Genomic DNA, 15,274 nt, shown 5'->3' on the forward strand with positions numbered 1-15,274 from the left:
AAAAAAAAAAAAAAAAAAAAAAAAAAAAAAACAATGGCAATCTCTCATCAATACACCGTCGATCTAATCTCAATGTTTAAGATCGGTGATGTAAATAAATTATGGGCAAGACTGTTCCTAAAAAATTGAAAGCACTTACCTAAAAAAGAGTCCTCACAACGAATAAAATATTATCTAATTGTGGAAAATGTAACAACATCTATCAACGACCCCAGAATAAAAGAAAGAGTTAAAAATTGAAGACTCTATCTATTTACAGAGAGCACATATAAAAAAGCACGTTGTAAGCATCTCCAAGTAGGTGAAGTGTATTAAAATATTAGCATTCTCTGTGTGAAAAAGCTCCTTTAATAAAATAAATTCATTGTTCTTTTTTATTTTCAGAAAATGTTTTCAAATTGTGGATCCTCTATTTTTTTTTATTAATTATCCTTGACTAACTATGATTACAGCAGGATCCCCTCTCTTTTTTTAAACTACTCTTCTTAAGAAACGCGATTATTGCTGTTTCTCGTAAAAGCCCATTTAATTTTCAATATCGTGAATCCTGACACATACTATTTAAAAGGCCACAAGGCCCACAACACAAAGCCCATTTTGTAGATTAAAAAAACGCGTTTCCGCGTTTTATCCCTTTACAAAACGATTTTGCGTAAGCTAAACGCGATAAACCTTCTTCTCTCATCAGTCATCAGATTCGATCGTTCAAACGACGCCGTAAGTAGTAGTTCGATATCGTTAAACGTGCGCCAAGGCCTTTACGCGCACTCGGTGACCCACACCACGACGACGACGAGACTCGGGAATCGGAATCATCACGCGCCACCGCGGTCTGAGACTCGAGAGGAAGGAAGAAAAGAATCAGATCTTCAGAGAGAATTCGAAATTTTGTTGAAGCTGTGTTGTATGAAATGACGACGTTGGGACAGAGAGATCGTCGACCAGAGGCTCTCGGTAGTCTCAGTGTCCTCCCAGATGAAACCATCTGTGTTCTTCTCGAATACCTTGCTCCCCGAGACATCGCTCACCTCGCTTGCGTCAGCAGGTTAGAATAATTCGCGTTCTGAGCAACTAATTAGTCAGGATTTTGATTTCAGGACGTTTATGAGAAATTGTGATTAATAAATAATAATAGTGTTGTTTATGTGTATATGTTTGATTTTGGTAGTGTTATGTATATTCTGTGTAACGAAGAACCATTATGGATGAGCTTGTGTCTCAGAAGAGCTAAAGGTCCTCTTGACTACAAAGGTTCTTGGAAAAAAACTACATTGCATCTGTAAGTACTTTTTGGAATTTATGTTCAATGAAACAATTTGGCTAATGTTGAAAGTTTCAGACTCTCTCCCTGGAGTTTTTGTGCTTATGTGAAAAAGTGTTGATTGATTGGTTTTTCTGATATTACAGAGAAGGAGTTGCTCCAGAAAATGAGGCATACAAGAGACCTTTGCATTTTGATGGTAATTGCTTGATGCATACTTTACTCCTTCAAGATTTTTCTGTTTATATGCTCACGTGATGATCTCATTTTGGTTCTGCTCTTGTGCAGGATTCAATTCGTTGTACTTGTATAAACGATTCTATAGGTGTAATACATCTCTTGATGGGTTCTCTTTTGATGATGGCAATGTGGAACGTAGGAGAGATATCTCTTTGGATGAGTTTTCCAAGGAATACGACGCCAAGAAACCTGTAAGTTTTAATCTTTTGAGTCATGTGTATATATGCAAAGGTTATGTCTTGTTGTGGCTAGTAAAAGAGATTTTGATCTTTTTAGAAATATCCAGATATGTAAATTTTTTTGTGATGTTGTTACTGTCTATGGTTTAGGTTTTGCTTTCTGGCCTTGCTGATTCTTGGCCAGCCAGTAATACGTGGACGGTCGACCAACTAGTAGAGAAATATGGTGAAGTCCCGTTTAGAATATCTCAGAGGAGTCCCAACAAAATCTCCATGAAGTTTAAGGATTACATCTCATATATGAAACTCCAGCGGGATGAAGATCCTCTATACGTTTTTGACGACAAGGTACGAGAAACAGTTTTGTAACTTTATACAAAACTTTCTTCTCATCAGGGATAGAGTTGTAGCATAACCCAAACTTCTTAGTGAAAATATTTGGCACTTGGATTTAAGGGTTCAACATTTCATGTAGTTCGGAGATGCTGCTCCTGAATTATTGAAAGACTATAGTGTGCCTCATTTGTTTCAAGAAGATTGGTTTGAGATCTTAGACAAAGAAAGTCGTCCACCATACAGATGGCTTATAGTTGGTCCGGAGAGGTCTGGTGCATCTTGGCATGTCGATCCAGCTCTTACCAGTGCCTGGAATACCCTGCTTTGTGGCCGGAAAAGGTAGACACTTTTGAGGACATAAATACATTTTTTTTCCTTTTTCTGCGCTAAGTTCTTGTTTCCTGCAATATTACTCTCCATTGCTTCGCTGGAATTGGGTGATACTATATTCTGAGGATGATGTCATTATGTTATAAATAGGTGGGCATTGTATCCCCCTGGAAAAGTGCCTCTAGGTGTTACAGTTCATGTAAATGAAGATGATGGTGATGTCAGTATCGATACCCCCTCATCTCTGCAGGTATATTGCTGAATTGTTTAAGCATTGTCATTTTGATTGTTCTTTACTGTATCACGTTAAAAAATTTCTATCCATAAACAGTGGTGGCTAGACTATTATCCCCTCCTTGCGGACGAAGACAAACCGATTGAGTGCACACTACTAGCTGGCGAAACGATTTATGTTCCAAGTGGTTGGTGGCACTGTATCCTTAATCTTGAACCAACAGTGGCTGTTACCCAGAATTTTGTGAACAAAGAAAACTTCGGGTACGTGTGTTTGGATATGGCGCCTGGTTACCATCACAAAGGGGTTTGTCGTGCTGGCCTTCTTGCTCTTGATGATGGAAATTCTGAAGATTCAGAAAACGAAACACACGATGAAGACGACAATACTTTGAGCTACTCAGACCTTACCAGGAAAGAGAAGAGAACACGAATGAATGGAGGGACAGGCACTGAAAAACACAAAGAGAATGCGAATGGATTATCGAAGAGATACAATATGTGGAAGAATGGATTCTCGTATGATATTGATTTCCTTGCCTCGTTTCTTGATAAAGAAAGAGACCATTACAATTTCCCCTGGTCTATGGGAAACTCTGTAGGTCAACGAGAAATGAGAGCCTGGCTATCCAAGCTCTGGGTTCTGAAGCCTGAGATGAGAGAACTAATATGGAAGGTAAACCTCATATTTGAAATTTTAGTTTTATAGCTTTATAAGTATCTCTCCATCATCATTTCTTAACGTGTCCTCTGTATTGCCGTGTTAGGGAGCATGCATTGCTTTAAATGCTGAGAAATGGTTGCGATGTCTAGAGGAAGTATGCACTTTCCACAACCTGCCGTCAGTTACCGAAGAAGAAAAGCTTCCAGTTGGAACTGGCAGTAACCCTGTGAGTTGATTGTCTCTATTAGAAAAGTTTCTCAAAAAATGTTCCTCAATATTCCTAATTTTTTCACTAATCTGCTTCTGACATCTCTTATTTTTTCTGTCAGGTTTATCTGTTCTCTGACTACGCCATTAAATTGTTTGTTGAAGGAGGGCTGGAACAATCTATGTACGGTCTTGGAACTGAGGCAAGTAATATTTATACAATAATTTTGAGCACCCCATGGGAATTGTTATGATTGTAACTCTTTGTCTTCATTTGTGCAGCTTGAGTTTTATGACATTCTTGGCCGGGCTGATTCTCCTTTGAAATCACATATTCCTGATGTTCTAGCAAGCGGGATTCTTTTCTTCGAAAACGGATCTTACAAAGTTGTCCCTTGGGATGGCAAGAGAATCCCAGACATAATCTCTAGCTCCAATGTGGATTTTGACGCATCAATGTTGAACAGCGAATTTCCATTTGGAATTTGGAACAAAACGCTACGTGAACATAGAAACCAGGGGAAGCCAGCACCCGATTCTTTTGGTACATTGAGTTCACATGTTTGGCCGTATATTATAACAAAAAGATGCAAAGGGAAGATATTTGCCCAATTGTGAGTGCTCTTTTTCTCCTTATTTGTATCTGCTTGTGACTCATTTTTTACACCAAGTATCTCTAACTTAAAACTGTTGTTGCAGAAGAGATGATCTGACGTGGAACGATGCTCAGAACTTGGCCTCCTTTCTGGGACAACAACTACGCAACCTTCATCTATTGCCGTATCCACCAGTCACTTGTCCTGAGTTGTTGAATGTAAATGCTGTTCATGAGGAGTTGAATATTCCAGCAGAATGGAAAGTTTTTGTCGATGCTCTGTCCCAAAAGAAGAAAGACGTGACTAGCCGTCTGGAAAACTGGTGCATTTCTTGAATTGACTCATTGACTCTGCTTCCATTTGCTTTTTCTCTATAAAAAGCTTATTGTGATTATTTGGTCTGAACCTCTCAGGGGAAATCCTATTCCGCGGGCTCTGATGAACAGTATAGACGAATACATTCCTGATGAATTTTTTGTAGATTTACTCAATGTTTTCAAGGTTGCTGCTCTTATCTCTCTCTTTTTCTTATCAGGAATCTAGACCTTCTTAAAATCGAATTAACATAACCTTTTTCTGGGATCACAGGACACAAATGGTGGAGACGAAATCAAGCCCTGCACCTGGATACATTCAGACGTCATGGATGACAACATTCATATGGAACCGTACGCAGATGATTCAGTTGATGGCCAACAAAAGTCATGGCGTCCCAGTCATATTCTAGACTTCAGCGATTTATCCATTGGTACGTTTTACTTCCAAATTCATAAACTATATTCCCAAATTTGGAGTTTTGTTGGGCATTCTTGGAGAGTTTTCTGAAAGAGTGAGGAAATTGTAGGAGATCCCATCTACGACTTAATACCAATATACTTGGACGTCTTCAGAGGAGACACTGATCTTTTCAAGAAGCTTCTAGAGAGTTACGGGCTTCCATTAATCAGAAGTAGGTCACCGGAGAATGTAACTACAAAATCAACAGACAGTAGTACAAGGAAGAAAGTATTGCGTCCGTCCTACCGCACAATGTAAGTAATAAAGCTGTTATAAACATGATTAAAGAAAAGCCTTTGAAGGCTTCTTGTGCTGAATGATCTGTGATTGTGATTGGTTGCAGGTGTTACTGTATATTACATGAAGAGAATGTGTTGGGTGCAATGTTCAGTATTTGGGATGAACTTCGGACAGCTGAATCATGGGAGCAAGTTGAGCAAACTGTTTGGAATCTACTTAACAACTACTGATATCGTTTTTTTTCTTTCGATTTAAGTTCTTAATTTTTGTTGTTGTATTTGGCAAATTATAGAAAACTCAACTCATATTTGATTAATTAAAAGCTATTACCGTAAAAAATATTTTATTTATATTAATGAATCTATTTTTTACTTTTTCTATACGTATCATGCTGCCTAATTAGTGTATGTATATGATTAATTAACATTGTTGTAATATAAAAAGAATCACATAGAATGTTTCACACTCAAATGATTAAAGTTTTTCAATAAGCAAAACTCTAAAGAACAATTATATTCACGTCTGTGTGTATCATCAATGATCAATGTATATCAGCTTCAGAAACATGAAATCTTTGGCTTTTGTTTGGGTGATAAAACAGTTCACAAAGGGGAAAGGAGATCAGCGGTATCGATATCGTACTCAAAATCTGTGTCCAAGTCATCAAGATCCATACTGCTACATCCAATGGCGCACCCACTGCTTCCACCGGTGAGTCCACCAGCTACAGTGATCGGTCTCCGAGCTTCCTCAATGATCCAAACTATCTCTTCCACTGTTTGAGTCGATGGACCATTCATCCTCAATGATTCTTCCGACATCTCCACCGGCAAATTCTTGAGAAACCAAGGATGATTCTTTATTTCCTCTATTGTTATTCTCTGTCACATCCAAATCGAAATAGTTGAGGAATTTGAGGTTAGATATGTTCCCATCTCCACAGTTGAAAGAGAACACAACATTACATACCTTTTCAGTGTTGGCGACGAAAATGCGAGAGAGAAGATGCCTGGATTCATCTGAAACTCGGACGTAATTAGGAATGGAATACTGAGCTCTGAGAATCCGAGCGATGGTTTTACGAAAGTCTTTAGGATTGGAAGGATCTTCAAAAGGGTAAGCACCAACAAGCATAACATACAAAGTGACTCCACAAGACCAAACATCAGCGATTTTGCCGTCATACTCTTTCTTGGAGAGCACTTCAGGTGCAATGTAAGCAGGTGTTCCTACTGTTGTCTTTGGCTGCGAATGAAGAACTCCTGATTTCGAATATCCAAAGTCGCATATCTTCACCCGCGGCGCTTCACTTCCATCCAGTAATGTGTTCTCTAGCTTTAGATCTCTATGGCATATCTCCTTCATTTTCCCCATACCAAAATAAAGAAATAACAAACACTTTTTAATTGTAAAGTTTTCATTGCAAAAACAACAAAAGAGAGCAAAATGTGATGTTGCTTACAAGACTGTGACAATAATGAACTCCTGATATGAGCTGCTGAAAGAAGAACCTTGCCTGAAAAAACAAACAATCATTCATACAATCATACACACTTGAGATTTTTTTATTTTCTTTTCAAGAATATTTTGTTAAGATCATGATGACAACAAAATCAGTATTATCAAAACAAGAATGACCTCGTCTTCGCTGAATCTTCCGGCGCTGCAGATTCTTCCAAACAGTTCTCCTCCGGCGGCGTATTCCATTACTAGCGCCAAATGTGTTGCCGTCAACAAAACCTATTTTTTTCAATTTTTATGTCACTTTAAGATGAAATAAATAAATTAACCCACAAGAGAAGACATTGTTATATATATATACATATATATACCTCCTTGAATCTTATTATATTGGGATGGATGAGTGACCTATGGTTCATGATTTCTCTTTGTACATGTTCATCAATCTTCATAAACAAATCACAAAACAAACATATTTAAGAAACTCAGAGAAACTAACATAATATAATATAATCTTGCATTAGTAGTAGCTCAGAGAGCTAAAAAAAATACCGACCTTTTGGCCTCTCTCGATGAACTTAATAGCGAAGAGCTCTTTGGAGAATTTGTCACGAACAAGCTTTGCTACTCCGAAATTACCAGAACCAATATCCTTCACTATCTCGTACCTCTCCATAACTCTACAAAAAAAAAACAGAGCTGCTCTGTTTGTATATATATATATACTCTGTTGTCCCAAAAGTCAATTTAGGTAAAAACAGAATATAACTTTTTCAGAGACAAAAAACAAAGATTGAAATCAAACACACATACACATGTGTCGTCTGTGTATGTTTGAGAATAGGAAATAAATAAGACGGAAACGAGACAGAGCTCCTCTGTTCTCTTGTTCAGAAGACAGAAGAACCAATTAAATTAATCGAAGTGAAGAGATAACTTCAAGAAAAAGGAACCAACTTTTTTTGGAAGTATACCTCCCCGGAAATAAAAGATTTCACCGGAATTTTAGGAAGTGATGTAATAACACAAAGCGATTAAAGATGGATCGCACATTATTTCGGGAATTTGATCTTATTGGGAACCAGCTTTGATTTTTGGAACAGAGCAGTCATTGCTTTTGACTCTGTTTTGTGTGTTTATGACTTGTGAGAGAGCAAGTATCGATCTAGAATTAGACACGTGTTAAAATGTCGTGAGAGTTTTAAAATTTGCCAACTAGTAGCAGAATTATTATTGTTTTCCTTAAATATCTCAGAGCAAGGGCAGTGGAGTAACCTATATAGGTTACTCACAAATAAATTAATCATATAATTATTATTAATCTAATCAAAACAACCCACTAAATACTTATCAAAATTCATCATTCCACTAGAGAAACCCACTAAGCAGAGAATCTTCTTTTTCAAATAGGACCAAAGTACTATTTTTCAAATCAAAATAAACAACAATCGCTTGCTCCCAAGCCGAAAACATGTGACAACCTACATGAAAAGATCATAATGTACCTGGATTTAAAACATTCTCCACAATCTGGATGATCAATGAAATCAGCCAATGTCAGTCGCCTATTGTTCCTGGCAGAACACAGTGAACATCTTCAACTAGTTAGAATCGTTTCTAAGTTTTATGGAATCAAAAATTGTAAGTAAATAGAGACTAAAGTGATGCTTATTGTAACCATCATCTACCTAATTGTAATTGTCTCTTCCATCATCGAAGTTCTGACCGTATGCCATCATGTTTACCTACCAGCCTCTTTACTCTACCAAGGTTTAAGTCAAAGAAATCAGAAGAAAACAAAGAGGGAGACATATAAGAGACTGTAATAGAGAGAGAGAGAGCTCATGGACCTGTTGAAGACATCTTTCAAAGCAATCACTAATCAGTAGTCTATATTAACCTCATCTTATGCAAAATCAGAAGGATACTCCTCTAATGCTTTCCTATGTTGCTCTTCAATCTACCTAAAACAAAATCAAAACACATAAAATCCTAAATCACTTACCAAGCATATGGTATTGAAAAGAGAAAAAAAAAACCTTACTTCTTCATCCTCCTCAAGGACAAAAAACGAAATCTTTCAACAACGTCGCTTGAGATACAAAATCGCTGCAAAAAAAAAACTTATGAATGCTTGAGAATCTATCAAATTTGATTCATAATAAGATGATTAATGCACTGCATAGATGGATCCGATCATCATTGTCTTAGAGCCACAAGGTATATCCTAATGCCGGAACTCAACGCAAGTCTCCCCAACAACTATATCCTAAAAGGAAACAAAACCAAACAAAACATATATAAAATCGAACTACACATATCACCTAATCTCTAGCTTCTTCATCTTCTTGCAACCGGATACAATACAATTCGAAGAAATCAAAGCTAACTACAGCAGCTACATCGATTCAAATCAAGTATATAAAGTATCAACATGACCACACAGACACACAATTCAAGCTCAAAACTCAAGAGTTACCTAGAAACTCAAATTTAGGGGAAAAGAGAAAGGAAAAAATTACATGATACCACCATCGCTGTTTCCCACGACCGCCACGACTACCACCACCGCCGCGCCCTCCACCAGGATGAGCACCACCGCGACCAGAGGAGAAACCTCCCACACGACGGCCACCTTGAGAATTAGGACCGTAAAGAGGCATGACCTTCGTAATCGCCTTGAATCCAATGATTTCTATGGATTTGTTCAATGATTTCTATGGATTTGAGAGAGAGGGAAGTATCACGAGAGAAAAGAGAGAGAGAGAGTCGGGAAAGAGAAAAGAAGAAATTGGAAAAAAAAATTGTTTTTCTATTTACTCATTATCCAATGCAAAATTGACACGTACCGTGTCTTATTGGGTTCTTCCGTTGCCTTCATAAGAATCGATTCTCTGAAAATTGGACATATTTTAAGGTTTTTGATTTATTTTTGGGCCTTAAAAAGATTGAGTAAGGGTATTGGTTATTCCATTGGATTTGCTCTCGTACTATTCCCTCCGTTTCAAAATATAGTGTAATAAAACACGCATATTAAAGAATTGTTACTTTTACAAAGTTTAACCAATCATAAACAAAACCGTATAATAAAAAAATATAAAATTAATCAAAAAATTGCATAGAAAGTTGTAAACATCTTATATTATGAAACATTATGAAACATGAAATAGAGAGAATATAAAATTTTTGTATAACAACAATTTCACAAAATAGTAGTAGTATATTTTTATAAATAAAAGAGATTTTTAAAGAATGTCGTGTCGTGGGGTTTCTATTACACATGTTGTCGGTTTTCTGCGTCGTAGAAATTGTTTTTAGTTCTCATAATAATTAAAAAAAAAAATCGGAATCTTAGTAACAAAGGAATGTGAATTGTATATAGTATATTCTAGTATCTATTAAAGAATTCCAATTTTTTTTCTAATACGTGTTTGTCTTTTTTTTTTCTCATCACAAAGAATTCCATTTTTCTTGGCCTTATGAAATAATAAGATGAAAACGATTACTGTGCAATGCTCGACAACAGTTGAGATAATAATTAGTCTTATCATTAGCTTGTTGTGATGACTGTTGGAGGTTTCTCAAGTCCAAGATTTTTGTTTAGTTAGATCTGTCCATCATAAGCTTGTATTTACTATATATAAGTTAACTTGTATTTAGTAGTTTTGATAGTCTAATAACTAGTGTCAAAGTTCGTGGTTCTTTCTTGATTTTGCTAATATAAGAAAGTTAACTAATGATTAATTACTGTTTTGGAAGAGTTTTAAGTATTTGATCGTTAGGTATTTGGAAAATATATAAAGTAAGAAATTACCCTAAAGTTTTGTGTAAGTAAAACCATAACAGTATTGTAAGCTCTTTTGTCTTCACCGACAAACAGAAAGAAAAAAGAGTTTATCAACATGATTACAAGATAGACTCATCGATCTCAACAAGACGAAAGTTTCTTTTACTAGTTTATTAAGAATAGTCAAAGAAAAGAAGATAACTAGAATTATTGGCAGGGGAGCCTCGGGGATATCATTATTTACAGATGGAGCTCAAAAGCGTTCTCCTAAGGAAACTTAGCCATATGATCAGTGCTTTGCCTAATATTTTTTTTAAATTAAAAGTCTTCTCTACAAAGACAGTATTCTAAGGGTGTGAATGGTTGTATCGGTTGGAGTGAACAAATTTATCTATGGATTAGACCGCTTTTTATTTACCATTCATTATGAATAGTTCGCAGTGGTGCGGTCTACAAAAAACAGAAACAAAACTGTAGCGGTCCAATTGCAGATCATTTTTCCTTACAAATAGAGTTGGACCGCAGCGGTCCATTATCTACACTTAAAACAGAACGGTCTGATCCGCAGACAGATTTGTCCGCCCTGACTGCAGTTATCATTCATACTCTAAGTTTGGACCGTACTTTCTCTCATTGGTTGGTGGGCCTGTAAGTGAATTTTGTATGGCTAAGGTTGGTGGATCATTCATCAAACTAACGAATCATAAATCAGGGGCACACCGTTTTCCTTTTGCCATAATTTTGTTGTTAGTTTCCATCCATTTATCTTCATCTCAACTTATATATATTAGTTTTATGCTTTGTTTGGAAAACATATAAATAAACAATATACAATAGTCAATCACCCATTCCGATCCTCTGCTAGGCGTGATCGAACCCTTGACCACTCGGAAATCCGGTTTACGAATCTGCTCATGTAATCTTTGTCAATAAATATATATATATATACCCTTATATGTCCAAGAATAAGGGGATGGCAACTAATTAAACTTTAGATTGATCATGATGTCAAAACCTTACGGGGATCTCGAACGACATACATTGTGGGAGTCACCATTCCTCCTTAAATACTTAGAAAACGGCATGTCATTGATAGGTTGAACTATATAGAGAGGCACAAATTAATGTCACGTCTCCCGATCCTTACCAAAACACCAGAAGAAGATCAAATGTTCATCTACCAAGAGTCTGGCTTCTAAACCCTTATTTTTATGTAGAGAACGTGCAAGCAAGACATTTTAAATTAGGGATTGGATATTTCGATGGTTTAAACCACTTAGCATCGATACCTATTCAACTATTCTTTTTTCTTTTTTGGGGGCAAAACCTACGCAACTATTCTTGTTGTCCCTTTCCCCCCCTCACACGTCGGATCAAAATAGTCGTTTAACTGATCCGACTCTTTTTTTATAAACTTGTGATCTCTTTTGCGAAGTAGCCTTTTGCGCTTGCCTCATTCTCTCTCACCTTCTTATCACCATATGTAGATGGACTAGCCATAAATCTCGAACTGTTTTAACGTATTTTCATTGTATATTTTAACATTTTATGCTAGAAAGAGAGAGAGTAACCGACTTTAATTTATTTATTGAATATAAATCATCATCAAGGAAAATAAAACAACCTTTACGAAGAAGTAATTAGATTATGAATATGAAAAAAAACATAATCATGGATAAGGATAAGCACTAGACTAATAAACAAAAACTGTAAAACAAATCTTAAAAAAGACTTTCGTGTAAAGCGTAAACTGATAAACCGATAAATAATTTCGAGGAGGTATCCAAATACGATTGACTTCCGTTAAATGATTCGATTCATATTTATATTTCAGTAACGTATACAAAAAAAAAATAGAAAGAAAACGTAACGCTTTAGAGAGGAGCGCCACGAAAATGTGAAGAAGAAAGAGAGAGAGAGAGAGTCCTTTGGATCCCCTCACATGCTCACAACACATGTGTACCCCTCTTAGCTGTGTTCTATCTCAATTTTTGTTAACCCAACTTGCTTCCATTATTGTATCCAAATCTTAATTATCAAAATTATTAAATAAGTATTTAAAAGTTTGATGAATTACTATATATTAATAATTATGAAATATGTTATTATAAATAAATAATATATTTATATCTAAACATTATAAATTTTTTAAATTTATGTAAAAATCCTAAAACATCGTCTATTATGATATAGAAGGAATATTAATTTTTTTTTTCTTTTCTAATTGGTAGAGATAATAACAGTAAATTTTTTTTTTCTTTTCAACTCAACAAAATCTAGCCTTTATTTATTTTAACTCTTAGACCCATTTAGAAATGCATATACTACTACTAATTGTATCAAATTTACAATACCATTTATTTTATAGATTTCCCCAAAATTTCCATAACAATCACATTATATTTACCATTTTTTTTGTTTCATAAAAGTATTTTTAAGTTTTTCTTAATTTGAGGTTTTTTTTTTAAAAAAAGGTGGGCTTCAAACAAATAAAGTTGCCTTTAAAAAGCAGGACCGGCCACACAATATTAGAAGAAACGAATCCAACGGGCCAGATTAAATCTTGGTTCCAAGTTTCACTCTTTTCCTCTAAAACGCATTAACATTAAATCACTTTTTTCCCCCTCATTAAACACACCACACCCCAATTCTTTCTCATCGTCCTCTCTCTCTCTCTCTCTCTCGCTCTTGACCTACAACACACAGATCCTCAAATCCAAACCGTCCCCTCTCTCTCTTTTGATCTCAGATCTCAGATCTCTCAAGGAACAACAACAATGGCGGTTTCTGCGCGTGAAGAGTTCGTATACATGGCCAAGCTCGCTGAACAAGCGGAGAGGTACGAAGAGATGGTAGAGTTCATGGAGAAAGTCTCCGCCGCCGTCGACGGAGATGAACTAACCGTCGAAGAGCGTAATCTTCTCTCCGTCGCTTACAAGAACGTGATCGGTGCTCGCCGTGCGTCGTGGCGTATTATCTCATCGATCGAGCAGAAGGAAGAGAGCCGCGGTAACGACGACCACGTCTTGGCGATCCGTGATTACAGGTCTAAGATCGAGACGGAGCTCACCGGGATCTGCGACGGTATCCTCAAGTTGCTTGACTCTAGGCTCATCCCTGCCGCTGCTTCTGGCGATTCCAAGGTCTTTTACCTCAAGATGAAGGGTGATTACCACAGGTACTTGGCTGAGTTCAAGACTGCTCAAGAGAGGAAAGACGCCGCTGAACACACTCTCTCCGCTTACAAATCCGCTCAGGTTCCTTTCTTTCTTTCTCTTCTCAATCTCAGATCTAGTGTTTAATTGAATTGTGCCTCTGATCTGTTGATGTTGATTCATTAGATTACTCTGATTTCGGGATTAGGTTAGAATAAGATCTTGAGATTGAATTGGTTTTGATCTTATTATAATGTGATGATACTCTCTATTATTGCAGGATATTGCCAATGCAGAGCTTGCTCCAACTCACCCAATTCGTCTCGGTCTTGCATTGAACTTCTCTGTGTTCTATTACGAGATCCTCAATTCTCCTGATCGTGCTTGCAACCTCGCCAAACAGGTATTTGAATCCGCTACTCATCTTTCATTTTTTTTTTTCTAATGTGGAATTTGGGAATTGCCATAAAAGTTGACCTCATGGATCCGTGCTTTATATATCATTTGTTTCTGTTTATCTCAAGGAAATGAATGTGACTGGTTTTTTGTTGTTGTTCTATCAAGGCCTTTGATGAAGCCATAGCGGAGTTGGACACTCTTGGTGAAGAATCATACAAAGACAGTACCTTGATCATGCAGCTTCTTCGTGATAACCTTACTCTCTGGACATCCGATATGCAGGTTTGTTGTCTTTACAATCCTTGGTTGTTCTTTTTGTTTTTTAGTAAATGGATGATTCCGTATTTCATTGACTAAATTCTGTAATTTGGGGGGGATATGATCACATTAGGATGATGCTGCGGATGAGATCAAGGAAGCAGCAGCAGCAGCTCCAAAACCGACCGAGGAACAGCAGTGATCTTTTGAGTGTTTGGAATTTCTTCTTTTCTCGTCCATATGTTTTTTTCTTAATCATCTAAATGGTCGCTCTTGCCATTTCGCTTATCTTCAAAAGCTTATTATTCATTCATCATATTTGTGGCAAGTCCGAACCCATCATCAATCATCTTCTTTTTTTATTATCTCTTTTGCTTGATTTTCTTTCTCTTTTTATTTTTGGTTGTTATCGTTTTCAATGTCTATGCAATTGAAACCTTTTTCTTTGTTTTCTCATCAATTTGAAGATCATGAAGTCAGTCTCTTGTCTCTTATCTTGTGGCGTAGATTGTCCTCATTCTTAAAAGCAGACTAGTTGATTGGACTGTATAAAAGCCAATTACTTTACCTGGTCTGAAGATCAATCATCAACTTGATTTATCTAAAGAATACCTTTCAAAAGAACTATTTAAGTATAGACACTCTTTTAGTCATTTACACTATTAATACAGGTTGAAAATTAATGATCTCGTCAGAGTTTGAAGTTTCAACTGAAAATGAAAGCATCAGAGCCAAAAACAAATATTCAACGAAAGAAACAGTTCAGTGATCGGTATAGCTATCCAATGGCGTTACCAGTGAGCAAATCAATCAAAAAACTATTAAATATGAAACAAACATGTGTATGCAATTTTGATCATGATAATGGCGAACTTGTAAGAGAATTTTCAATAGAGTTGCAAATGTGTATACCTTTCTTTTTCCTACTCTTTGTTTCCAACATGAACAACAATAGAAAGTTTAAAAAGAAATACAGATTTAAGTAATTTGGAGTTAATTAAAAAAAAAAAAAAAAAAAAAAAATGATTCACACCACTCCACTAATGATGTACAAAAAGAACAAAGGGAATTTTGTCGTGATGGTCAAAACGACGACGTTTGTCAAGTTGACCGACAAGAGGGTTTCCGACGTTTTTCTGATCAGCGACCT

General features: G+C 36.3%; 4 protein-coding genes across 10 annotated transcripts in view; 2 read left to right on the forward strand and 2 right to left on the reverse strand.

Moving 5' to 3' along the window:
• LOC104751725 (F-box protein At1g78280) lies at positions 855-5,414 on the forward strand (the record flags this gene model as incomplete). The annotated part of the gene is given in 16 exon segments (XM_010473737.2): positions 855-1,045; positions 1,169-1,279; positions 1,408-1,460; positions 1,550-1,692; positions 1,831-2,028; positions 2,156-2,355; positions 2,497-2,596; positions 2,678-3,256; positions 3,348-3,470; positions 3,574-3,654; positions 3,734-4,065; positions 4,151-4,369; positions 4,461-4,548; positions 4,636-4,795; positions 4,892-5,078; positions 5,168-5,414. Coding segments are annotated over 16 exon segments (2,835 nt in total). The 3' UTR covers positions 5,295-5,414.
• LOC104751726 (serine/threonine-protein kinase SRK2C) lies at positions 5,536-9,329 on the reverse strand. 6 transcript variants are annotated; one of them, XM_010473741.2, is made up of 11 exons: positions 9,048-9,329; positions 8,570-8,634; positions 8,454-8,489; positions 8,214-8,287; positions 8,031-8,099; positions 7,082-7,205; positions 6,897-6,971; positions 6,703-6,804; positions 6,527-6,580; positions 6,034-6,423; positions 5,536-5,945 (listed from the first exon to the last, which is right to left on the reverse strand). In XM_010473741.2, exons 4-11 carry the CDS (start codon positions 8,237-8,239, stop codon positions 5,667-5,669), a joined length of 1,119 nt encoding a protein of 372 aa, XP_010472043.1. In that variant the 5' UTR covers positions 8,240-8,287; positions 8,454-8,489; positions 8,570-8,634; positions 9,048-9,329; the 3' UTR covers positions 5,536-5,666. The 6 variants fall into 6 exon arrangements, with proteins under 6 accessions (XP_010472043.1, XP_010472042.1, XP_019093971.1 ...); XM_010473740.2 differs by having other exon boundaries at positions 8,426-8,489; XM_019238426.1 differs by having other exon boundaries at positions 7,082-7,224; positions 8,426-8,489.
• LOC104751729 (14-3-3-like protein GF14 omega) overlaps positions 12,918-15,274 on the forward strand; it is a 4,983-nt gene continuing 2,626 nt past the window's right edge. The window contains exons 1-4 of one of the 2 annotated variants that reach the window (XM_010473745.2): positions 12,925-13,569; positions 13,748-13,870; positions 14,032-14,148; positions 14,258-14,618. In XM_010473745.2, the coding sequence (XP_010472047.1) occupies positions 13,090-13,569; positions 13,748-13,870; positions 14,032-14,148; positions 14,258-14,326 (789 nt within the window). In that variant the 5' untranslated portion in view covers positions 12,925-13,089 and the 3' untranslated portion in view covers positions 14,327-14,618. Of the gene's footprint in view, positions 13,570-13,747; positions 13,871-14,031; positions 14,149-14,257; positions 14,619-15,274 lie in introns of those variants that run through there. The other variant, XM_019238392.1, reaches the window with a different exon arrangement.
• Positions 14,990-15,274, reverse strand: part of LOC104751728 (VQ motif-containing protein 9-like) — a 5,089-nt gene continuing 4,804 nt past the window's right edge. The window contains exon 3 of the mRNA XM_010473744.2: positions 14,990-15,272. Coding sequence (XP_010472046.1) covers positions 15,265-15,272 — 8 coding nt within the window. The 3' untranslated portion in view covers positions 14,990-15,264. The remainder of the gene's footprint in view (positions 15,273-15,274) is intronic.

This window comes from Camelina sativa, chromosome 16, assembly GCF_000633955.1.
Source record: "Camelina sativa cultivar DH55 chromosome 16, Cs, whole genome shotgun sequence".
Classification (NCBI taxonomy): domain Eukaryota; kingdom Viridiplantae; phylum Streptophyta; class Magnoliopsida; order Brassicales; family Brassicaceae; genus Camelina; species Camelina sativa.

Excerpts from the sequence above, each read along its gene's own strand:
- LOC104751726 (XM_010473741.2), bottom strand. The coding sequence starts at position 8,239 with ATGATGGAAGAGACAATTACAATTAG. Across the intron at positions 7,206-8,030 it reads GGAGAATGTTTTAAATCCAG|AGTTATGGAGAGGTACGAGA; the intron begins GTACATTATGAT and ends TTTTTTTTGTAG. Across the intron at positions 6,581-6,702 it reads GAAGATTCAGCGAAGACGAG|GCAAGGTTCTTCTTTCAGCA; the intron begins GTCATTCTTGTT and ends TTGTTTTTTCAG.